The sequence below is a fragment of the Bactrocera neohumeralis genome, chromosome 2 (genome assembly GCF_024586455.1).
Source record: "Bactrocera neohumeralis isolate Rockhampton chromosome 2, APGP_CSIRO_Bneo_wtdbg2-racon-allhic-juicebox.fasta_v2, whole genome shotgun sequence".
Lineage (NCBI taxonomy): Eukaryota > Metazoa > Arthropoda > Insecta > Diptera > Tephritidae > Bactrocera > Bactrocera neohumeralis.
The window spans coordinates 83,288,316-83,315,016 of record NC_065919.1 but is presented as its reverse complement, the minus strand read 5'-3'; the positions used below and the strand labels follow the sequence as shown (position 1 = coordinate 83,315,016).

The 26,701-nt window shown below is 32.2% G+C and overlaps 2 protein-coding genes across 3 annotated transcripts in view; one reads left to right on the top strand and one right to left on the bottom strand.

The window, feature by feature from the left end:
* LOC126759906 (cation-independent mannose-6-phosphate receptor) overlaps positions 1-26,701 on the top strand; it is a 152,037-nt gene that overhangs the window by 99,900 nt on the left and 25,436 nt on the right. The window lies entirely within an intron of this gene.
* The window catches only part of LOC126759898 (protein toll), a 34,693-nt gene continuing 8,402 nt past the window's right edge, over positions 411-26,701 (bottom strand). Inside the window, exons 2-3 of the mRNA XM_050475085.1 lie at positions 4,989-6,338; positions 411-4,896 (exon numbers count right to left, since the gene is read on the bottom strand). Of these exons, the coding sequence (XP_050331042.1) occupies positions 2,790-4,896; positions 4,989-6,259 (3,378 nt within the window). The 5' untranslated portion in view covers positions 6,260-6,338 and the 3' untranslated portion in view covers positions 411-2,789. The remainder of the gene's footprint in view (positions 4,897-4,988; positions 6,339-26,701) is intronic.

Genomic DNA, 26,701 nt, shown 5'->3' with positions numbered 1-26,701 from the left:
TCTCTCATAATTTATGGGTGCCTGGAGAACATGACAAAACTTCAGGTAGCTCTACCAACTGCGGATCTGCTGGAAGTAATTTTTCAGCAGTTGAGTTTTAAAGGTTTTTTTGGTTGGTTTCTTCTTGTTTTCAATGCAAGGTATAGCCTTGCACTTCTTTACCGATTTAGTTGCAAATTTCGTGCCAATTTACGCTCGCTTGGTATAGTCGGTTAAGAGTACAGTTTTGTTGCCACTGGAAATTATCACTGTAGTCGCTGTTGACAGTGTAGTGGATTACATTTCCAGCTAACGTCTGCTATTTACGAGCACCTACTAGTTGAAATCGGAAGCAGTGCAGTGCCTATAATTTTTTTCTTATCAGCTCTTGCTTGCTTTTCGGACTTTAATTGAAATTACAACACGTCTCGTTTATTTTTTCTTTTAAAATATGTGTTTTATTTTAAATTTTATTCGCATTACTTCATACCTAAATATACATACATCTAGCAATATAGCGTAAATTTAGTCCAAATATTATATAATATCTTCTGCCTATGAGTGCGTAATTGTGTGTGTGTGTGTGACATTGATTTACCTACACATCTATACATACATATATATGCATGCATGTGTATTGGTGTGTACGAGTATAAAGGTTTCGACTTTAAATCTTACTTACTTATATAATGCATACAAATATTTGAGCGACAGACAGAAAACACACGCACAAAAGTTTGTTAGATGCACTGCATGTACATCGTATATTGTTTATAATTGTTATGACATAAAGTTTGTTATACATATGTATATGCATGTATTTGGTATGTAATATACTATATATATTTGTGTTATGTATATTGTTGCGAACTTTGCTTGAGAACTGAACTGAACTTAAAGTTGTACTTAAACGTGTCATGTGGCTGCTATAATTTTGTTGTTGTTGTGGGAAAATATTTATGCTTTTTGTTGTTGTTAAAATAATGCCTGTTTGCTTAAAGATTTTTGTTGTTCTCAAATTGCATAAAAAAAGTAAACAAGTAAATGAATATAGAATTATTGTGTTTCTGTGTATTTGTTTGTCTTTGTATGCACGTGTGTGTGTGTTTTGTAACTGTAGATTTGCTTAAATTGCTTCTTAACTGTTGTTGGCGCAAATTTATTTCTTGCTGCTTCTTCTTCAGCATTTATTTCATTTTATTTTGCTTTTGTAGTCTAGATCCTGCAATACATACATACATACTTATGTACGGCATGCACAGTTATCAGCTCAAACATTTATATGATTTGCTTATTTAATTAAATTTTATTGAAATTTCATTTTTGTTTTACTCATATTTGTGTAGAAGGCATTTGTTTGGGTATATGTACTCCTCTAAAGCTAAATATATATATGTATATATACTTATAAATATATATTTATGTGTTATATGTATTTACTTGTTCAAATTGTTGTTGTTTTTCGCCTATATACTATACATATATTTATTTTGAAAAATCTACTAAGTACATACTTATTGTATAGCGGAAATTATGTTCACATCTATGCTATTTACTTAAACATTACTGTAATTCATTACATTTATATGCATATGTGTGTGTGTGCACTGTTACTTAACGCTAGTTTTTGGAATTTTCATATTGCATTTGTGAAATGTGAAAATGTGTATTTTTGTTGCTTTTGTTGTGGCCGTGTAATTGTGTTTGTGTGTGTGCTTACAGTGTATGTACTACATATTTACTCACTCACATACATACATCGGCATATATGCGTCTGCTAGTTAAGTGAGTCTAAATAATAAACTATATATTGTGTTATATACATTTGTATGTATATATATACCGTTAAAATATTCGAGAAATTCTCTTAAAGCGAAAAAGTAGAAAACAATAAATTTTCTTAGTCAAAACTTTGCCTTGAGATTATTTATATTTAACAATTGAGATTCGTAAAAAAACAACTAACGAAATGATTGTCAAAACGAGATTGTGAAAACGAGATTTCCTATTTTTCTTCTAAATGAAATGCTTGAAAATGAACCATACTTGAGTTTAACGCATTGAGCTTTTCCATACAGCTTAATCTTAAAATTCTGCATATTTTTTAAGTTTGGAATTTTTCAAGTTTCTAATTTTTATACACGTACTTTACTTGCTTAGCTAATATTTAGCGGCTAACTGTTTACATGCTTAACGCTAGTGAGAGTATAAAAATATGTTTGTTTGTGAGTTCTCATTTTTTACAAGTCAAAAACAACTTAAATATAAAATTCAATTAATTTTAAATAATTTAAAAAATGCAAGTCAAAAATTTATAAAAAATAATTTACGCGAAAATTAAGTTTTTACTGCATTTAAGTGATTTATAAATGAGCATCACACCCAAAATTTACGAAATTTTACATAAAGCATTGCTTATTACAATAAAAGCCTAAAGGTATGCTACATATGTTCAAAAAAGCCTAAAGGTATACTACATATTTTCGAAAACAGCAAAAAAAAAAAGTAAACCTAAACGCGTATATTGTGAGCATAAGGGTTAATGACGGTTTCCAAAAATTAAAAAAAAATAATGTCCCCGTTTCTGCATACCCCTTATATGTATTTCGCCGTCTTGTTGGCATATGCTTAGCCTACTTTTAGTTGTTTCAACCAGCAAGCTGCGCGCTGTCGGGATTTTGCTTGTCACTTGCCATTTCTTACGCGGCTTAAAACTTTAAATTAACTTAGTACGCATACACGGCTCAGTTTCAGGTTCATCGAAACAAGAAATCGTCATCGAACTGAAACACTTCCGCCTTCTCCCTGTTCTATACATCACTCTGCTTGGCATTTGTGTTGATAATGAAAGCGCCGTTAATATGTCCATTCTGTGTCTTGCCATTCATGTGATAGTTGGGCGTCATGCCGTTCGTCATCTTGCCATTGGGTATAATGATCGCTGTTTGTGGCGTGCCACCGTTCAGATGTGCGATGAGTGGATTTTTCGCCGCCATGGCGGGTGGTGTAGTGGGTGAGGGTGTTACGGGTGATGGTTTGATGAGTTCTAGTTTATCGTCAACAGAACTCTTCATGGCGGTCTTCTCCAAGCCACCTGTGTTCTTTCTGCTCGGATGTGGCATGGCATAGCGCAGTTTATCCCAGAAGTATGGATCGCCCCATTTCAGATAGGTGTTCGTCTTCAGGTATGCTTGCAGTTCGCTATCCAAATTTTCAATATTTTCAATGTCACTGTAAATGATGACAATCAAACGATTGCGTTTCTCATTGAGCGCCGACTGATGAGCGGCACGGAATTCCATACGCGCCCACACGGATTCGATAAAGTTTTGTGACAACACGACAATGGTGCGTCTGGATTCATCTACCGAGCGTATAATCTGATCGGGTATACAGCCACCAACAATGAAATCACGTACATGTATGCACAGCTTGAATGGTATTGGACCGTGCTCCAATTGCGGCACGAGATAGTCGGCGATGAATGCTTCATCTTTGTGTGAGTAGGAGACGAAAGCATCGTACTTCTTATCCTTGTCCAATTCTTCCTCCGTAACGAACCACAGACACCAGTTGTGCGCATAGAGGAAAACTTTAATCTCCTGATTGTATTTGTAGAAGAGCGCTACGCAGATGCCGATCAACAGACCCAGCAATGCAATGCTGATGCCCATAGCTATTATCAAACCCATTTGTGTTGGACAGATATCGGCGACAGATATGTCTTTGAACCATTGCACCTGCTGCGGCTTCATTGGATCCACCGCACAACGCATCTGATTGAAGTCACGCACCTTCAGCTTCTGCAGTACGGTGGCACTCTGTGTGAACTCAAGCAGCGGTCTCGTTCCACAGTCGCAGCGCCACGCATTGTGCGAGAGTAAAAGCGCTTCCATTGTGCTGCTGTCGTTCAGGTAATCCAGTACGCTATCATTGAGGCGCTGCAGCATGTTGTGGCGCAGATCCAAGTATTGCAGACCCGCTGGCAAGTTGTTGGCTTCGATGGCACGCAACTGATTGCGGGCGGCATGTAGTTGCTTCACATCAGCGTACCCCGTCGTGCTGTTAAGCGGCAGTCGCATAAGATTGTTGTTCTCCACAAACAACACGATGCCTTTGAGTAGTGGTTCGTGTGGGAGTGCGGGCAAGCGTGTCAAATTGCCGTTGGAGCAATTCACCAGCAACATATAGTCATGCGGACGCACCCAACAGTCGCAGCCGCGTGGACAACGCTTTTCGCTGGAGGCGCTGTCATCCAATGGACACAGCAGCTCCATGTAACTCAGCTCTTGCATATGTTTACCCTGCAGTGGAGTCGGGCCTTCACACTGCAAATTCGAAGTCAGCAACTCAATTTTATTCTCGAACTTGTCTTTGAACTCGTTGAAGATAAACTTCAAGAAGGGCAGCATAAGGCAATCGCAGTGCAGCGGGTTGTCGTTGAGGTCTATGCGTACCAGGCGGTTTGCGAAAGGCGCATCCATGATTTGGATTGTATTGAAGTTGATTTCGTGTATGAGATTATGTGTGAGATTCACTTCGACAGGATATTTGCTGAGGAACTGCAGGTCTTGGTCATGGAATATGGTGATGTTATTGTAGCTGAGGTCGAGTTTCTGCAGTTCGAGCAGCTGTGTCTTCCAGTCATTGAAGATGTACATGATGGAGTTGTTGCGCAAATTGAGCTGTTGCAGCTTGTAGAGAAATTGGAATGGCGAATTCGCATCGAACTCAGAGTTGGAGTATGCCGTGGGCTCTAGAATGGCGGCATGTGCTTCGGCGAGATCGATTTGATTGTTCTCCAAATCCAAAAACTTCAAGTTGGCTGTGTCACGGAAGGCATAAATGTTGATTGTTAGCAAATTATTGTTGTCCAGCAGCAGTACCTCGAGGTTGACCAGCGGATTGAAAAGCTCGCTAAAATGAAATGCGATAAACAACAGATACAGTTAGCATAAAGTAAATGGAAAGTGCTTGTAAGCAGTAGTTTTCACAGCTTTTACGCTTACCTTGAGATTTCGCGTAGCTGATTGTGTGACAGTTTAAGTTCCACAAGTTTTTTCGTGTTCTGGAAGAGCCCATCGGGTAGTGTTTGTAGTCGATTATGCGACAGATCCAGATCGTACAATTCATGTTGATCTCTCAGCAGTTGCGCGGGTAGTGTGGTCAACATGTTGTCATTCAGCGTGAGATTCGCCAACTTGTTTGAGTTCTCGAACAGATCTTCGGGCACGCTCTCCAGTTCGCAACTCAAACGCACCTCCTTCAAGTGCGGCAAGTTGGCAAAAAGCTGTGGTGGCAGTGCGATAAGCGCCACGCGATTGTTGATCAAACGGAATTCCGTCAAATTTTTCGTATTGGAGAAGAGTCCAAATGGCAATTCTCTTATATGATTCGCACTTATATAAAGACTACCGAGCTGTGTTAACGGTTGAAAGACATCCGGCGCAAACGACTCAATATTATTCGCGCTCAAATCGATGTCGGTGAGCGAAGTGGCATCTTCGAATACATCTTTCGTCAGATTGCGCAATTGATTGCCCCACAAATTAAGATGCAAGAGCTTTTGCTGATTCTTGAATATGCCACGCGGCAGAGTTTTCAAATTATTATGACCCAATTCGAGGAATGTCAAATTCTTGAGTGGTTCGAAAAGTTTCTCCGTCAAATTGACATTATTCGAACGCAAATCCAACCAATTCAAATTACCCAAATCGGCGAACAAGTCCTCCGGCATGTGTGTCAAACTATTCGAGCTAAACCGCAGATGCGCCAAATTCTTGAGGTCACTGAGATGGTGACGCGTCAAATTGGCGCCCAACTCACCGCTTTCGAACATCAAATAATTCACCTTTGTTATGCCCAAATGTTCAAAGAGGCGCGCTATGGGATCATGACCGGGCAGCGGACACTGACGGATCTGTACGATTTTGCTATCGCCTATGGACATGCTCGGCAGCAGATTGTATTCGCGTGCATCGACGCGACCGCAATCGATCTGTACGTGTTCGCCCGGGCTGATTAGTACGGTGAATTTGTGATTGAAGTCCATGGGCGGGCATTGGATTTCGTAGCGTGAGGGCATCGTCGAGCACTGACAATGCGAGTTGGCGCCCAAGTCGCGGCAGTTTTTCTGTGAGAAAACGGCTACCGTGGCAGTCGGCAGTTGACACACGGCGATGAGTAAGGCGAGTGCGTACACGAAGCATTGCTGCGTGGTAAAGCGTTGACGCGGCGTGGCGAAACACCCGCTGCTGGCGGCCGCTATGTGTTGAAGCATTTTAGCGGCTTTTTCTGTTGTTGTAGTTGCTGTGTTTCTTACTTTAGGCAGCGTGTTGTGGCGTTTATGTTGTTGGTGTCTAAAAACCAAGAGAGAGAGGAAACTTTTAGTTACAAATTTTTCGCCAATTATTTTATATTAATTTATTTATAAAAATTATTATTAGCGCTCACTTTCACCAAACTGGTTTATTGCCAAACTAAAGCAATAGCAAATAGTTTATTAAAATTTAAAAACCAAAATGGAAATTAGCTGCGCATGCGCTGCTTCACTAGCTGCAGTGTTATCACCGAAAACACTTTCAAAACTGAGCCTTTGCTGGGTCGCGCTCGTCAGCCGCACCTTCGTTCCTAACTAACTACCTGTCGGCCTTACCTGCAGCGCGCAATGTGCGCCACACATGCTCGTACATAGCTATAGCCTTGAATATAATGCGTACACATGTGTATATATAGTATATGTGTGTGTGTGTCATTTAAGGGAAAACTCGGTGAGACATTTATTTGTGTTTGCCCATTTACCTGCTTGCTCTTGCAGGAAATTTCCCAAACGTTTGAGATTTATGCGCTCGCTGTTCGTAATTATTTCCACGTAACTTCGTGTCCTTTTGTGGACGGACGTGATTCCTGAAGGGTGCAGGTTTTTAATGGAATTGTTTGAAAAGCAACAATGTGCTTATCCGTTTTGGAGAAGTGCCTGAGAATGCAGCCTGTTGACTTAGGTGCAAAGTGTTGGATGGGAAAATAAACAACAACAACAAATAAACGACGACTTTTCGTGTTTATTTTGCTTACCAAAACAACTGCGCCAGTGCGACTGTCAGCGCTAAGCGTCGCGGCAATTTTTCTTAGATAAAGATATGCATATATGTGCGCATGCGCGTTTGTGTATATCCTCAAATACAGTTGTGCATGTCTTGATTTATGATTTATATGCTATATATGCAGTGCAAATTGACTTAGCTGCCTAAAACGACAAAGTCCGCATTTCAAAATTACAAATTACATATCAGCATACATACATACGTACATATATACATACATTTTTCATAGCTTTGTCTATATATGTAATTAATGATATGTCTCATTATAACAATCGAAAACAGTATAATTATAAATCACCGCTGAAGCACGTGCGTCCTCAACTGCTTTGTGTTTCACACGCGCATGCGCCGCGTTAGAACTCAGTGTGTGTGCGTTCTCAAAGGAGAAGGTCGCGATCGTGTGTGGAAAAAGAGAAAATTAGCCGTGTAAGAACGTGTCAGCATGACATTTCACTACCAACTAAAATCACTTGTCGTGCGCTTAGGCACATACTAATTGCAACTAAGGCTAAACACATAGCGCAGCATCGGCCGATAGGATGAGATGTAAAATACATATCCTAACCTAGATTGTAAAATAACGTATGATCCCTTTTCATAACTTTACAGGCGAAGGAAAAACGTTTTAATAAAAACCACTCATATTGAAACAAAATTTGGGTTTCGGTTATAAAGTGGTTATGTATGGGTTAAATATTGGTTATGTACGGGTTAAATATTGGTTATATCTGATTGGTTATCGGTAGCTGAAAATTTTATGCGACATATGTATATACAAGTATAACATGATTTAGTGAATCGTAAGCAACAAAAAACTCAATTTCGAATTTTTATGAAGCGATATATAGAAACAAATACATTTTTTTTAATTGAAATATTTCATATGTATAGGATTTCATTCTCTTAATTAAGGTATCTTACTTGTTTATTAAGGTATTTCATTTATACCATCTGTTTGAAAATAGCGCTTGTATATATAATCTTTAGGCCTTGTAGGAATGTTACTGTAAGTTTTGGTGAGTAATATCGTAGAAAGCTATTTTAGGATCATTTATCATCATGGACTCTTTCAAATAATTTTATATGTTCTACTCTAGAGCAGACCTCAGTGCGGTACGATCCAATCACTAAGTGTTCTGAGTCATATATAATGCTTAAAACGTTTTAATGAAATTTCTGTTTTTTTTTTCAAAAAAAAAAAAAAAAAAAAATCAACCGTCGAAACGCATCGAATGAAAGTTAAGCTAAGCAGTGGATCCACCTACAATATTTTCTTATTTTTTCTAAAATTTATCATATTCACTAAGATTAGTTTAATATGCTTGAATAATTTTTTAGGCATTCCATTTAAAGTCAATAATGCCCGAAAGTAAGTTGTAAGTGCTTGTAGGAGGGATACAAAATTTCTTTATGGCCACCCTGTACTGAATCGCATTCAGGACATATTCTCGCATTTAATTTATGGCATCTTTATATGCTTCAGTTTTTGAGTTATCGATTTGTAATTTTGCATACGTCTTTTTCTCCCTAAGAAGCTACTTATGTATCGGACTCGTCGATATCGGGCCACTATAGCATATAGCTGCCATACAAACTGTTCGATCAAAATGAAGTCCTTATATGAAAAACATTCTTAGTTTGCAAGATATCTTCATGAAATTTGGCACGTGTTATTGCCTAAGGCAAAGTTGTAATCTCTATACTTTTTGCTCAGATCGGACCATTATGTGATATGGTCGCCATACAAACTGATCGCTGAAAAAGAAGTCCTTGTATAGAAAACTTTTTTGTTTCACAAGGTAGCTTCACAAAATTTGGCTCAGATCATTGTCCCAGACAAGGCTACAATCTCAGTGCTTTTTCCTCAGATCGGACAATTATAGGATATAGTCACCATACAAACTGATCGTTAAAAATAAGTCCTTGTATAGAAAACTTTTTTATTTGACAAGATATCTTCACAAAATTTGGCACAGAGTATTACTAAAGGTAGCGCTACCATATCCAAATATATTGTTCAGATCGGACGTCTATAATGTATAGCTGCCAAACGAACTGATCGATCAAAATCGAGATTTTTTCTTTTTATAATCAATCATACTCAGTATTTCTCTTGTTTTATTTTAAAAAACCTTAAAAAATAATTAAAAAGGCATTATAAAATGTGAAAGCAATAATAGCATTTTCCATTTGCATAAAATTCACACTGCTAAAACTTGCACCAAATATATACATATATTCGACACAATTTAGCCCACTATTTTCGCTAACCAAATTATACGCCTAAATTTGAGCAATTCTAAAGCATGCAATCACTATCTCGCTGCACTTATTTCCCCACCCACAGCGGCCTATAATACGAGAATTCCAAAAAAATGTACATTTCCTGCAACCAACAGACACACCTGCCCACCGACTTACATAAGCGTGCACATTAGTTGTTGCATGCATTTTGTGGCATGTGCCTGCTGGCTATTGGCGCAGTGGGACGTCAGACCACAGCGCATCAATGAAAATAATTGCGTGGCATTTAGTTAGCAGCTGCAAGGCAAAAGCTGCTTTTGCAGTCGCCATTAAGCGGCGCATAGGTTTTTCGTGAGCAATTTTTAAAATGCAAATAAAATTAGTACCGACCCAGCGCGCGCTGACCGACTGTAGTGGTTGCCATGTCAACCAGAGAGAGCTGAAGAGCGAAGGTAGCGGCTGTGCGGCCAGCACTCAACCTGACTGATTGTGCGTCACGAAACAGCCTTTGACGTCCATTATGCTCATCACCAGCATTAGCTGTTTGTGTCATGTGCTGCGGTGCATCGCCGAACGCGTGCTACATGCCAACTATGATGGCAAGCGCAGCGCGGGGGGACTGACGCCCAACTAATGTTTGAGCTTGCGCTTGTGTTTGCGCAATTTCCTTTTGTGTCTGTGTGTGTGTTTGAGTGTGCGCGCGCGTTTGTCGTCAGTGTCCTTTATTGCTATGGTGACCGCCATCATGCTTCATTGGCAGCTGATTGTCAAGCGCTCGCACAATTTTATGCATGCGCATTTACACACGCGTGTGTTTGCTTGTCACGCGCCCGATAGCGCGTGTATTTATAAATATATACAAACGCAAATGCGCCAGCGCCTAAGCATCCGCTTGTGTAACTTGCGCGTATTTACTATGAAATGCACGCATGCATGCTGCGCCAGCACCGAAATTGTTTGCTGGCATCTGTTTATAGTTGCGAAATAACATCGTATGAGCCGGGTGCATGGTCGTTCGCCTAACGGTACGCACACAAAGTGCATTTAACCGCATTTACCGCTGACTGCTGTTGCCTGTTTTCGCTACTAATGACTTCCGCTTCAATGGCGTGCAGGCCACCAACACACACGCACACACACACATACATGCGCAACTTGCTACTAAAATGGTGGCGGCCAGGCGGCAAGCAGCAGGAGTAGCGCTGGCGTTCGGTCGCCTGACAGTGCCGCAGCAGTAGTTATGCATCAGTGAGGTCGTGTTTATGGAATCCTACGCCCTGGGGGTGTTTGCATTGTAGAGGGATTTCAATTAGAGCCTTAACGCTTCGATAATTTGTTACACCGCAGGAATACGCATGTAAATACGCACACGCACATACCCGCACTTCTGCATGTATGCAAATATGCACTTGTGTCATAATATGCAAAGACAATAAATAAGCGCTCGAAGGCTGTTGCCATAACAAATCGAAAGTGGATTTAATCACATTGAGATAAAAGTTTCAGGCTTGCTTTATGAGTATCTAGGTAAATTATAGGAAATGCATACATTTTCGCAAAAGTGTATTTTTTTTAATTGGTGGAATATAACCTTTTTTATCTAGCAAGGAGCTGGAAAACCTTGAATATTACAAAAATTGTAGTCTATTATATTGGAATAACAGAAATATTAGTAATTTATTAAATCGTTATTCCAAACGCAATTCTTGGCAACTTAAAGCTACTATTTAAAGAAATCTATTTTGAGTTATTTCAAGAAATGCAACAGAATGTTTAATCTTCGACTTTTTTAAATTTTTTTATTCAAGAAAAAAAAATTATTTATTTAAAAAAAAATAATAATAAATTCATAATATTTTTAATTAAAATATTTAATTTAACTTTACTTCAAATTCAAAATATTTTAATTTTTTTTTATGTTTTCTTTTAATTATTTTGAAATTAAAAAAATAATAATATTAATTAATTAAAAAAACGAAATCTTTTAAGTAAAAAAATCAAATTCCTTTAAGTAAATAAAATAAAATACCAATAACAAATTTTTTTAATTTCAAAATATTTTTAGGAGTTTATATTAAAACAATTTTTAAATATCAAAAAACCATTTTAATTAAATAAAAAATTTAAAAATATTTTTAAATAGAAAACTATTTTTTTTTTGCTTACGAAAAATTTTTTAATAAGTAAAAAAATAATAAAATCTTAATATTTAGCATTAAAATATTTAATTTATTTTTAATTCAAATTAAAAATATTTTACAATAAAATTTTTTTTTTAATTCAAATTAAAAATATTTTACAATAAAATTTAAAAAATTTTAAATATTAATTTAAATTAAAAAATTTAGAAATTAAAAAAAAACATTAATTGATAAAAAAATAAAATTATTTATAAAAAGAAAACGTTCTTAATTTGTTTTTTAGCTTAGAAAAAAAATTATTTTAATAAAAAAAATAAATTCAAAATATTTCATTTAAAATATTTAATTTAACCATATGTCAAATTCGATATATTTAAATTAAAATAAAATAAAATATATAATATTTAAGAATTTTGATTTAATCAAAATATTGTGAAATTAAAAAAAAAACTAAAATTAATTGAATAAAAAAAATGAAAACATTTCATTTTTGAAGAAAACTTATTTGTTTTAATAAAAAAATAATAGTAAATTCGAATTATTTTTATTTAAAAAATTTAATTAAACTTTAATTCAAATTCAAAGTATTTTAAATTAAAAGAAATATTTTTTAGAATTGAAAAAAAATTAATTGGTTAAAAAAATACTAAAATTTTTTACATAAAAAAATGTTTTTTATTTTATTTATTTAAAAAGATTATGCATTTTTTTTTAATCAATTAATTGTTTTTGTTGAATTTCAAAATATATGTACGTTTTCAATAAAAAAAATCATAATTGAAAAAAAAAATATAAAAAAATAATACACATACTTAGGTATGTATTAAATAATAGACAAGTATTATATTGCTTAATAAATAATAATTTAATATATTAATATTAAAAAAAAAATTGGAAATGTAAAAGATTTTTTAAAATAAAAAATATCTAATAAATTCAAAAAAAAAAATTTTAAATTATTATTAATTGAAAATATTTTTTTGGATGCGATAAAAACGTAATATTAATTCTCTATATTTTTATTTAATATCTGAGTTTTATTTTAGTGTAGTCCCTAAGTCTGTGTTTGATAAATTCAGAATTTTGTTTCCAGATATACATACATCTCTCATTTTACAAGCATTTTTTAGAAAAGTCAGTAGTTTTAATATTTTTTAACAAAATAGTATTCAAATCTTCTACAAATCCACCTTTTTTTGGAATTTTGTAAAATTATAAAGCTGACTGCAATGCTATTCTACTAAAGGCCATATAAAGTTAACAAACTGTCAATTGCATACTCTGTAAATTAACAAGTATCTGTTAAGGTAAACTGCTGAGTGTTTACTACAGAGTTATGTTAAGCTAAACCGTTAAATAACTACCAAAAGCAGAGAGTTTAAAATTTGAGTACGCTTCAATTGTTTATTTACAGTTTAAAGTTTGAGGAAAACTAAACTATTTTTAATACCTTGAAGAGTAAGCAATCTATAAACTGTTATTTAACAGCACCGTTAATATTATTACACTTCTGTTTACTACAATGAAACTTAGAAGCAAACTGTTCAATGTTAAAGATAAACGTTGATTTGGCATGTAAAAAAATTAAAAGAAAACGTAAAAAGAAATTAAATTAAATTAAAAAGCGAAACTCAAAAATTAAAAATTATTTTGATTCACATATCAAATATCAAAACCATTTTCTCACTTAATATCACAATTTATTTATTTAAAAATATTTTGCATTTTTTATTTAATAAAAACATAACACGTGTATATAACTTTCTTTTTAAAACTAAGCTTTGAGGCTAATTTCTTAATTTTATTTTTATCTCATTTCACTTTTATTATTATTAAGCAACTTTTTTAAACAAGTCCCTAAAATTTTTTACGAAACTAAAAATTGCTACTTAGCTACAGCATATGGTCGTTAAAGCGCATGAAAAAAATGAACGCACCATGGCGTATAAGTAACGTCAATTGCTGGTTGGCCGCTCTTTAAAAAGCAATTTCAGTTGGACAGAGACAAATTGCAGATTAATTCACTAGATTGTGTGTGACCAAGAATATGACGACTTAAACACGCTTTCACCTCGTTTGGACTACGTACTCAACTGTGAGCATTAATTGTGTGTGTGTGTGGCGATTTGCAACTAAGCCACAACAAAAAAAAACAAATATCTAAAAACTAAGCATATTCTTGTGTGACTGTGACTGTCTTGCCGTTAATGACACGTTTTTTACTGCTGCAATGGCATGCCGAAGGGTCAGTCATTGTTGTGGTTTTAGCTTTCACAAAACAACAACAACAACAACAGCGACAGCGAACTATTTTCGCATGCATATTCGCACATAAACCGAAGTTGCCTTCATTTAAAAATGTGCCTTCGCAAAGTTAGTTGTGTTTTATTGTTGCTGTTGTTGTTGTTTTGCTTTTCTTCTTTTTACTGCAGTCAACTGGCACAATAAGAAAAGAAAGTCATTAAAGTCATGTTGTTGACACAAGAAAAATGACAAGTTGACATGTGTAAGACAAGTGCTGCATTGTTGTTGTTGTATTAGCGTCTATTTTTAAATATATATTCGCAAATATATGTACATAGGTATGTATGTGTTTGCGGCCTGTGCAAGCGTTTCTGCTAACTGCCAGCACAATTTAAAGTTTTTGCTGCTGCCACTTGTTTGCAACATTCGCTTTTGATGTCATTTGCCATGTTGTTAATGTTGTCATTAAACGTAAACATGCATGTCGTCTTGTAAATACGCTTAGCTTTCGATCGGGCGTAACACTGCAAATGTGGGGAGTCACAATAAAAAATAGTAGCAAATAGTAAATTGCAGTAACTAGGCGGTGGCACTGTCCATAGTACTTAGAGCGTACGCGCGTTGACAGAAGAACTGCATAAGTTGTAATTTATTTTAATGAAAAGAAAAATATGTAAATGCATGGTTTATATACATATTTGCACCTGCTTGCGATATATTTTAAAAATCCCTTAAGAAATAATTTAATTAAAAATAATATGATTTAAGTGGCAGCATATGAGAAGCTGGGTATTTAATGTCACAATATAACCATAAACTGCAATTAAAATTGTGATATTAAGTGAGAAAATAGTTATTGTACATTTGATATGTGAATCAAAATAATTTTTAATTTTTGAAGTTCCCTTTTAATTTAATTTAATTTCTTTTAATTTTTTTACATGCCAAATCAACGTTTCCCTTTAACATTGAACAGTTTGCTTTTAAATTTCACTGTAGTAAACAGAAGTGTAATAATATTAACGGCGCTGTTAAATAACAGTTTATAGATTGCTTACTCTTCAAGGTATTAAAAATAGTTTAGTATTCCTCAAACCTTAAACTGTAAATAAACAATTGAAGCGTACCTAAATTTTAAACTTTCTGCTTTTGGTAGTTATTTATCAGTTTAGCTTAACATAACTCTGTAGTAAACATTCTAGCTTAACATAACTCGGTATCAAGCATTCAGCAGTTGAGCTTAACAGATACTTGTAAATTCACAGAGTATGTAATAGACAGTTTGTTAACTTTATATGGCATTTACAGAAAAGATTGCCGTCAGCTTCATAATTTTACAAAATTCTATAAAAAAAGTAAATTTTTGAAATAAACTTAATTAAAAATCGGATAATAAATCTTAAAAAATATAATGCTACATATTTTATATTTAATAATGTTAATTTTTTTTGCCTTTAAATATTATTTAAATATCTTTTTAATTAATAATTAATTTAATATATTCATCAACTGCCGCATTATACAAAATATTTAATTTAATTATTCAGTGAATTTATTTTTTTATTTTTAATATGTTTTTTAATTTTAATATAATGTTTTTTTATTTTTATTTCAATTTGAAAATTTTATTTTTCATTTGTTTAATAAAATAATTTTCAATTCGATGTGCAAATAATTAATTTCCTATACTCCCCAACTGCTACATTATATAAAATAATTAATTATTCATTTAATTAAATTTTTTTAATTTTCATTAATTGCTTTTTTTTATTTTAATTTTTTTTGTAATTTTTAGTTGTTAATTTGCCTTAATAAAATAATTTTTAATACATAAAATTATTACGTATCAATTTAATAAATTTTTTTATTTTTAATTTTATTTAATTTATTTATCTATTAATTTTATCTATTTGGAAATGTAATTTTTTTAATTTTATTTCAATTTGTTTTAATAAATTAATTTCCAATTTGGCATGCAAGTAATTAATTTCATATATCGCTCAAGTGCGGTCATATTTGTCAGAAGCCTGCGAGGCGCTGCACTTGTGTGCTTTAATTTCTGCCACACACCTGCCTGCGCAAACATAACAACCACAATATTATACGCATTACAAAGACAGTTAGCCGGCAGCGGCGCACAATTGACGCATTCACATCAAACTTAACGCCTCAACAGGTCATTGAAAATTCGTGCCGGCACAATGCGCCCTGCTTTATTGTTATGCATTACGTTCATGAGTGTTATCATTATATTAACGGCAATATTATCTTGAATATTAACGCTGACATTTCGACATTGCGTGTAGGCTTGAAAGCGATTTTCAAGTGACCCTTTGTAACGGTGAAAATTGTGGTAGCTGCAATTGACAGCTGTTGTTGGCCGGACCATGAGGCAAAACAATCATAAATTATAATTGAATCTTTTATAAATATAATTAACAGCAAAACGCTTGGCAGGCTAACGCACACACACATATACACAAACTAATTACGACACACACATACACAAACTAATTACGGCACAAAATGGCCGATATTTGCATGCACGCGCATAAATAGCAACAACTACACGCTTGTAAAGCATGATGTTTATGATTACAGCTGGATATGTGCGTACATAACTGTTTATGCAAGTAGCTGTAAATTTGCGTGTATATTTTGTGCCGCATTTGATGTCCTTTGGTCGTCATATTTGACAGCAATAACCATTCAGGAGGAAGATTTCGCATTTCAGCTTTGTTTGTCAACATAATAAACTTAATTAATTATTAATGCAGAATTTTGTAAAATTTTCAATTACATACAGCAACGACAACAACAAGAACAGTGGTGTTATGAAATATTTGAAAAAGTCGCATTAAATATGCAGAAATTCAAGTAGAAAATTTTAAAGTTGACAGCTATTAATTTGTGCAATAATTACACACGCAATTTAAATAATTTGCATAATTAAGTTGACAACATGCAGTTGGTTGCGCAAATAGCAAGAGCGCATTTTTTCAAGCAACAACAAAAAATCGCAAAAAACAATAGTAATCGCTTTAAAAAATGCGATTAATTTGCGAACGCCGATAGCTGTTAATTTGGCTGATAAAAGCAACCGTTTTAATTGTTGTATTTATGTTGACAGCACTCGAGTACACACGGCGCTGCTGCTTACAGAAAAAGTGCATATAGAAGAACAATAATGCATCATATATTTAATATAGCAGTTTTTTTTCAATTTGACTGCAGCTTGGAAATAAAAAAAAATAAAAAATAAATAAGAAAAAAATGAAAGTCAGTATTACGTAAAATAAAAAATGATATATGCGTTTACTTGGATATCACGAAATATAGTATTAATGCTTATTTTTTTACAAAAAATATTAAGTTGTTGAAAAACGGTTAACAAGTATGATTCTGGTTTATAAATATAATTAAAAATTAGCAAGGTGTTATTTGCATTTTTACTAATACTAAAAGTTAATGGGTAAAACTCTTTTCGGTTACGCCATTTAAAGAAATCTACTTTACACTTAATCAACAGCATTAAGTTCCCGCAATTTTTTCCAACATTTCAGTTAATAAAAAATTAAATGTTTTTTAAATTGCTGATTAAGTATAAAGTAGATTTTTTTCTTTTTACAAGTGAATGTCATTTTTATAAATTATTTATCCGAAAAAACGGAATGAAAATTAAACAAAAAATTAATTTAATTTTTTATTTTTTTAATTAAATTTTGTTAATTATTATTTTTTTAAATTTATACTTAAAAATTAAATATTTTTCAATTCACATAATTTTTTTTTTCAATTCGATCTTTGAAATATGTGAATTCGAAAAAAATTAATGTGTAATTATAAGTAAAAAAAAAATAATTAACAAAATTTACTTAAAAAATGAAAATTAAAAACTAAATTAAAAATTAATTAGTTTTATAAATAAAATTTTATTACAATTTTTTTTTTTTAATTTTAAGTCAAAAAATAATTGGTTTTTCAAATTCACATCTTTTATCGTTAGCGTCTTTCGTGTTTTACCATTTTTGTTATTTTTTAAAAAAGGAAAGCTTACGAGTGTTTTTAATAAATCAACATAATTTAGCTTTTTCGTAATTTAAATATTTAATTGCTTTTAATTCGAATCGAATTAATTAAATTTTTTAATCGAATTTAAAAATTAAAAATTTAATTGCAAATTCACAAATTATGATTAAAAATTATTTTTTTAGTTTCTAAGTTAGTTTCTAATTTTAATTTTTAATTTTGGTTAAAATTTAAATTTTAAATTTAAATGAAAATGAAATTTTAAATTAAAATAAAGTTTTAAATTAAAATAAATTAAAAAAAAATTAATTTAATTATAATAATTTAATTTCAATTTAAAATTTAAGCTGGAAGTTTGAAGAAAAAACCATTTTTTTAATTATAATAGACAAGGTTGTGAATTTTTGGTTCAAAAATTAATTTAAGAATTTAGAATTAAAAATTATTTTTTGTAATAATTAATCAATATTTTAATAATACCTATAATCCAAAAATCGTATTTAAAAATTAAAAATTTAATTGTAAGTTTCATAATTATAATTAAAGTGAAAATTAAAAATTTATTTATAAATTAAAAAATTAATTCTAATTTAAAATTTAATTATTTAAATAATTTAATTTAAAAAATTTTCAAACTTTTTAGTTTAACATTTTATTTAAAAATTAGAAATAAAAATTTAATTTTTGATAATTAATAATTTACTTAATAATTCTTATAATCCAAACATCGTAATCCCCTCGATATAATTAAAAATTAAAATTAAAAATATCTTTATATATTAAAAAATTTATTTCGCTTATATATTTACATTTTAATTAAACATTAATTTAATCATTTTAATTTTGAAATTATTATTTATTAAAAATTTAATTTTTAATTCTAATTTTGAAATGAATTTTTGAAGTAAAAAGTTCGCCCTTGTCTGTAATAATAAAAAAATAATTTTAGCCAAATACTATTATCTATTTTTTGCTATTTTTATTTAATACTAAAATAAAATAATTTTTGGTCTTGTCAAATTTTCCTTAGTCAGTTTAAGTGATCAAATGTTGCAAGATACCGTCAAAAAAGCCGCGCTGAGCTTAAAATAAAAACAAATAGTTCAGCTCAACAGGATAATATTATTTGATTCCTTCACCTTACTCAGCCTTCAGCGACAGCTCAAATGGTAATCTTCATTTTTTTAACAGCAAAAAGCGCTTATCTAGCTAGTATTTTTTTTATTTATTCTATTTTCCTTCTACATTTTTTTTTATTCATCACCTTTTCGCATACATTTTTCCTGCTTTGTTTTTGGTAATAATGCAATTAAAACGGCAAACAGCTGATGGATAAACACACAACTGCACAAGCAACAACCGTTACACATACAAGCAAACTAATGTAAATGTATATATGTACAAATAAATATGTATGTACATATATGTATATTGGTTGGTACCACACCACAACATTATTGGCACTGTCGAAAATTTGAATATGCAACCGCAAAACTTTTCCATTTTTTCTCACCCAAAAAAGCAAACAAAATCACCGAAAGTGGAAATGACGAAAAAAATCACGGAAAAAGTCGACGACGAAACAACATTAACGCGTGAAAGCGGTGCGCGAAAAATTTATAATTCAAAAGCAAAAGTTTTTGCCGCGCTGCCGGTTGCCAGGCAGTCGGGTGAGCGGCGAGTGGTTGCAACGAGAAAGTGTCAAACGAAAAAATTGCGCTTCGACACTTTAGATGTGCATGTTTAAAAAAGTATGTGTGTGTGTGTGGGGAGTGTCGAATTTATCGAAGGACAAGCGCTTATATATTGGCTGAACTTTGCTGTTGCCCAGCGCGCTTTGCGGGTAGCGCACACGATGCTTAAACACACACAAACATTACAAATACATGCTGGCTTCCGCCGCGCAAAATAGATAAAGTATAAATGGCTGATGAAAAAATTATGAATTTAAACAGCGCTCGACCGGCAGCGCTTTTGCTGGATGCACTTGATTTTAGTTTGATTATAATATTTTACTTTGACTTGCACACACACACACACATTCAAATGTAAATAAATACATTAACGAAACTTTAATTCAAGCGTGCTTTAAAAGCAATAATACGAGTATGTGCATGTGTTGGTGTGCTTGCGGTTTTAGCCTAATTGTATTTCATTTTAAAAGCCATTCAGGCGGATCGTGCCGCGAACCAAGAATATTGAATTAAAATCAGACGTTTTTTCTGCGCTAATTTTCTTCTGTTCACTTTTTTTTAATTTTTTTGGGGTTCTCGCTTTTGCTTTTAATGACGGCTTTCTGATTCGCTTGTTTTTGATTTACTTTGCTTGCCATGCTTTCGGCCAAAAAGGCTCAGATTTCTTCGAGGAACTTCTTACTTGAAATTAGGCAGCCATTTTTTGCTTTTTGGCGAAAGGTTAAAGCAGTTGGGCGCAACAAAAGAAAGGTTAGGTCTGTTGAACTTTTAAGCAGCGGCAAACAAAGCCGACTTCAAGGGGTTGCAAGGTTATAGAGAATGTGCGCATAAAATAAACACATTGTGTGCGATAAAACTCTCCCCAGTTGTGGAAATAAAGCAAAAAATTTCGTTCTTTCTTCGTTTCGCGGCAACAAAACATAAGCCTAATTTAATTGCATGTAGAAAGTCGGCTTTTTATGGCCATCAATTTGTGCTAATAACACTTTTATTACGTTATTACTATAATATTTCAAATTTATTTTCCAACTCAGTTGGTGTCAGTGCACTTGATTTGGGTTTTTTGATTTGAATTAGTTGGAATTATGCGCTCTAAAGAGTCTTCGAAGAGAAAACCTCACGCCAAATTGAATTTTTTGAATTTGTTCAATAATTTTTAATAATATTGATTTTCATATATTTTGTAAAATATGACAAGAACTGGTCATAAGCTCAAAAAATTGCTGTCCTTTTTAAGTTTTTTTTTTGTTTATGTCGTCGAAGCATAACCTAAAATGCTAACTTTTCAAGAATTAAAGTAAAAGAGAAATGTTAAAAAAATTTAAAAAATCAAATGTAGATTTCTACAAAAAAAAGAAAAAAAAGACTTTATCATTCTTGACTCCGATTTGCACTGACAAGAATAATTTTCGGAAACTACTACCTTTGTTTGGTGATATTGAGACCATTTGGTCGAAAATTTTAACTTAAAAAAAAAATATAAAAAAATTAAAGAATAAAGCTACAAAAAATCAAGTGAAAATTAAAAAAAAATAATAAAAGAATTAAAAAATAAAATAAAATTAAAAAAAAATAAAATATTTAGAAAAAATTAAAAAATGTAAAAAATTAGAACAAAATTAAAAATAATTACAAAGTTTAACTAAAAAATAATTAAGAAGATTACAAAAATTAAAAAACAATAAAATTTAATTAGAAACTATCAATGCGAGTAAAAAATCACAGTCAGTGAACGAAAGGTAATTGAAATTTTGAGCCAACTGCAAATTTTAAAAAATAAGTAAAAAAAATCAATTAAAAGAAATAAAGTAAAATTAATTAATTAAATTTAAAAAAAGAAATTAGAAAACTTAAAAAAAATTAGGAAAAAATTAAAAATATCAAAGATAAGAAATAAAAAATTACAGACTAATTAAAAAAAAAAAAAAGAATTACAAAATAAAACTAATTATAATAATGAAGAAAATTACTAAATTTAAAAAAAAGAAATAAATAAATAAATAAGAAACTAGAAAAAATGTAGTAAAAACTAATATAAAATAAATAAAAAAAATTAAGTTTAAATGAAACAAAAAAATCAATAAAAATTTTAATTAAGGAATAAAGAATTAATAATAATGCAACATAAAACTAACAGAATTTAAAATAAAACAAAAATTTAAAAAATAAAGTAAAAATTAAAAAAAATGAAAAAACAAACAGATCAGGCCAAAAAAATAAATGATATTACAATATAGTACTTTTCTAAATTTTTTAACAAGTTATATATCAAATTATATGTAGCTTATCAACGGCCCTAGAACAAGCTTTTGCGCAATAAATTTTTTTATTTCATCATAAATTTTCTAAACAAAGTTCGAAACTTCATAATAAATTTAAAGTTTCATAATTCCAATGTATTTATATATTTTCGACCAGCACAAACCAGCTGAGCCCTTCATAGTTTGTTGTTTTGTTGAAATGTGTTAATTCCACTGTCAGCGCGCGAAGCGGCATGCGAAATTTCTAATTGGCTCTAAATTTGTGTTTTTGACAAATACATTTTTTTTCTGCCTTTTAGTTAAACAAATAATTATATTTATATAGCAAAATAAGTGGACAAGCTGCAATAAAGTTAAAATTATTGGCAAATACAAACTAGACAAAGGTAAATATTGCCAATATTTCAATTTGCAAGCGTTCAGGCAGAAATCGGTGGCGCGCTACCGCGCAATGCCACAAAATGAAAAGCAATTATGCTGTCACATTTAGGTAAATATATTTAATTATGGTCAGCAGCAGTGTTTTCGACAAATTTCAATATTTGCCAGTGACATGCGTGTGTGTGTGTGTTTGTGTGTGGTGCTGTGGGCTTTGCGCCGTTGTGAGCCAATAAAGGCTAATTAGAGCAGAAGCGCAACGCTTTGAAAATTATTAAAAATTAATTTACGTGCAATTATTGACAACACATAGTGAATTTGTGTGGGTGTTTGTGTGTGTGGAGCGCTAATTTAGTGCGATCGTGGAGCAATATATGTCTGTTACTTATTTATGTGTTGAAATATGCAGGAATGCGGGAGTACAAATTTATATATATATATATGTTTGTATGTATGTATGTGTGTATGTAATTTGGTTTTGTGTGTGGCTATATAAACATATATGGTATATACATACATACAATGAAAATTTAAATATGTTCTCTAACTAGCCACTTTGGCATCACTCATACGCCCCGTGTCACCGTACAAAACTGCTGAATACTTAATAGAATGTCAACGAAATTGAACGCACAGCAGACAGTCTCATTAAATCGACATTAAATTTGCAACAATGCGGTGGCGCACCACTTTTACTGTTACTACACCCTCTACCATTGTTGTTGCCGGCGCTTTGCCAGCTGCAGCAGACAACTTCGAGGACGATTCTAATTAAAACTGTAATTTTAAGTGGTGCCGCATTAAAAATGCCACAGCACAAAAACGTGCCGAGTGTTGACTGGCTGTTGCAGGCGCTCTGAGGCAAGCGCTGAAGCGTCGAAATGTCGAAACGCCGCGTCGCGAACTACGCGTCCATCCATAATTAATGTGTTGGCGAAAATCACGTACATGCATGCCTGCATACTTAAGCGGAGTGTGCTTCTTTACTATACACATGTGCGTGTATGTGTGTGTGAGAGAGTGTGTGTGGAGCGCTGAAGTGCCGCCACTTGGCCCCAGGACAACTGCTGCAGCGACAGCCACTCATTGACAGCTGCAACGCCGCCATTGCCGAAGAGACACAATGTGCGACGACTTGTCGTCCACTACAATGGGTATGGGCCTGAAGGCCGCGAGCTCGGAATGCAACGAAATTTACTTTTGTGAAGTGTAAGTGAGTGTATATGTGTGTGTGTGTGGAGCATGCGACAACTGTCACTTGGCAACAGACAAATTACATGCAGGCGGCAGGCGGCGGGCGGGCGCTCGGCCAGCCAATTGACAAGGTTGCTTTGTTTCGCTTAACCCATAAAATTCGTGTAAAATACGAGCACTGCAACATTTTGCATTTACAACTTTTTACAGCGTCGCTTTTGTTGTTGCTGTTGTTTGCTGCAGTTGTTTATTTTCCTTGTTGCATTGCGGTGGCTTGCTAGTTATTGCACGTTCTGCTTGTGGCACGTGCTTAGTACGTTGGGCAAGACTTGTAGTTGCTACCTTTTGGGCACACTTGCCACATTTTTTTTGTTTTCCTAATTTCTGCTTGATTTGCATTTTACATTTACATTCCGCTTTCAAGCGTGTTTTCGTTCTTCATCTTTCTCTCTGTGGGTTGCAAGCACCCGCATTTTTTGCCACCACACCACTGCCACTCGCCAGCCGCACACACGCTCGGCTCAACTCTGATTTTTCGCACTGCCGTTAAGCCGCTCGAGAGCCACCTGCTTGCTGCATACTTCCAACTGCCGTTAGAGTGCTATTTCATACTTTTTTAACGGCTGGCTCCCTGCACGGTTGCACTTCTGAAGTGGCAGCAAGAGTTTTTGACCTGCTTACACGCCTCAAGGCGGAGCACGCTCTGCTTAAGCAGCAGCCAACACGAAAAAACACAAAGCGACAACAACAACAAGCAAAAAAATTGCTTTGAAAAGCTAAGAAAATATGGCTCTTGGTTATTTGCAGAGAATTTGCAGCCCTTTTGTGTCTAATTAGAAGCAGCACAGTGCAACTTAGGCAAAGACACAATGTTGCAAGGCTAGTGGCAAGCGCTGCACATAACTCAAGTGGTGTGTGTGCATGGAACAAGCGAATGATAAATGGCATTTTTAAGCGTCAGTAAAAAAAAGCAAGAAAGAGAAGCAGAAGATTTAAAAAGAGTGGGAGTAAGTAAAGGGTGCCTTTTTGGTGTTACAAATAGCAGCGCCTTCGCGTTGGGTGTACTCACGGGCGGGTTAGTTGAAATTCAAATTTATGCTAATGCGGGTAATTATGCGAAGCGCGGCAGCGGCAAAAATGGCGCTGACTACAATTGCCGTGACAGCAGATAGCGCGCGAGTGCGCAGCCGAGCCAAGTAAATATCAAAAAGGAAGAAAAAAATTAAATTCAAATAAAACTGCGAAACAAAGCAAAAATATGCTTTTGTAGTTGAGCGCTTCGTGCGGCCCGGAAAAAGGATGCGCTACAGCATGTAATGAGCCCGGCCGACCGCCCCGCCGAAAACTCAAAATTCAAAAGCAGCAAAACAAAAACTTGCCGAGTAGACTAAAAAGGAAAAAGCGGCGGCAGGAATGTTCACGATACCGCGCCACTCGTCCATCCGCCACTCGGCGCACAATTAAATATTCGTCGCTGTGTTAATTTATGTATAATTTTTGGCTTTGCACAAAAGCGCAGGGAAAGAAAGGCAATTATTTTCAAATAATCATTTTTTAATGTCACTCATGCCGAGCGCAAAGCACAAAGCGGAAAAGTTGGAAATGTTTTGTAGAGAAAAACGCGTTTACGGCGGTGTGTAGTAGCGTTAGTGGGCCCGCGGTGGCGTGATTGAACGCGACAATGAAATTGTGAAATGCAATAAATATATGCAGGAATGCGTGAATAACTGTATTGCGCTATGAATATTTCATAGTTTTGAGATAAAAAGGCGTAATGAAATTTTGATAATACAAATTCATATTTTTTTTAGAGGAAAAAAATATTTGTGTGCAATGCAGCAAAATTTTTTTTAAAGAAATAAAATTATTAAATTTTCGTTATTATTAAATTAATTTTTTCAATCAATTTTTTTTTTTGCTAAATTCTGAATTTAACAAATTTTTTGAACCTTTTTGAACATTTGTTATATATATTGCATTTTTTTGATTTTGTAAAATAATCGGTTTCTAATATTTTTAATTACCAAATAAATTACAATAAAATATTTTTATGAAGAATCAAATTTTTATAATATTTTTTTATATTACTATAATTTTTTTTTGAATAAATGTGCATAATATTTCAATTACTATAGAAAAACCCTAAAAACAAAAATTAGTTTGGGAGAAATAATTTTTTTTTATTATTATTTTGTTTTTTAATATTATGTAAGAAACTCGTTAAATATTTTCTTATTAGTGTTTTTTTAATATATATGCATAATATTTAATTTACAACATAAAAAATACAAAAAAAAATTGTTTTCAAGAATTATTTTTTTTTAAATTATTTTGCCTTCTTATATTATATATAACACTCATTAAATATTTTTTATTAGCTTTTTTTATAATATGCATCTGATTTATTATATAAAAAATTCAAAAAAAAAAAAAAAAATAGTTCTAAAGAGTTGCTTTTTGTTTTTAATTTGTTTTCTTATATTTTATTTTTTCGCATAATTCAACTTTAATAAAAATTAAAAAAAAATTACTATCTTTTTTTAATACTTATATATGGTTTAATATTTTTTAATATATTTTTATATTTTTTTTGGTAATTTCTATAGATTTTTACAAAACGCATTTCTTAAAAAAATAGTAAATTTTTATAAAATTTAATTATGCGAAAAATACGCATTTTTTAAACCTTAAGAATTTACAAAATACATATTTAATGAATTTTTTATTGAATATATGAAAAAAATAGTATTATATAAAATTTAATTCATTGAAAGTAAAAAAAAAAATATTTTGTGAGTTGTTTTATTATATAGTTACATAAATATTATGCATTATTATTAAATAATAATAATAATACAAAAAAAAATATAAAAATTAAATTTTCCATAAAAATATTGCATACGTTTTATCGTAATTAAAAATATTAAAACTCGCTTTCTTCAAACAAATTTTTAATAATAATAATAAAAATGAATTTTATAAAAGGATTTATTCTCCAAAAAAAGATCAAAAATAATTTTGTGTCGTTTCTTATAATTTTTTAATTTTTATATAATTTTTTCATGTTAATATAATTTTTTTAATATTTTTATTATGCGTAATGACATATTAAATCATTTTTGGTAATTATTGTAAAATAAATTCTTTTATAATTTTTTTTTAATAATATTTTAAATCAAATTAAATAATTATTTTTACTAGGAAATTATAAAAATATTGCGTAACAAAATTTTTTAAACATACATATATCTTTTCAATTTTCGCTGAGTTATTTTTTTTATAATATTTTTTTCTTCATTACATTTGTTTTTAAGAAGTCTTCTCTATATTTTAATTTTATAAAAAAACTCCGAAAATATATGTTTAATTTTTTTTTTTGTATAATTTTAATTTTTTAGAATTATCAAATTCCCTCTCCCCTAACAAAGCAATAA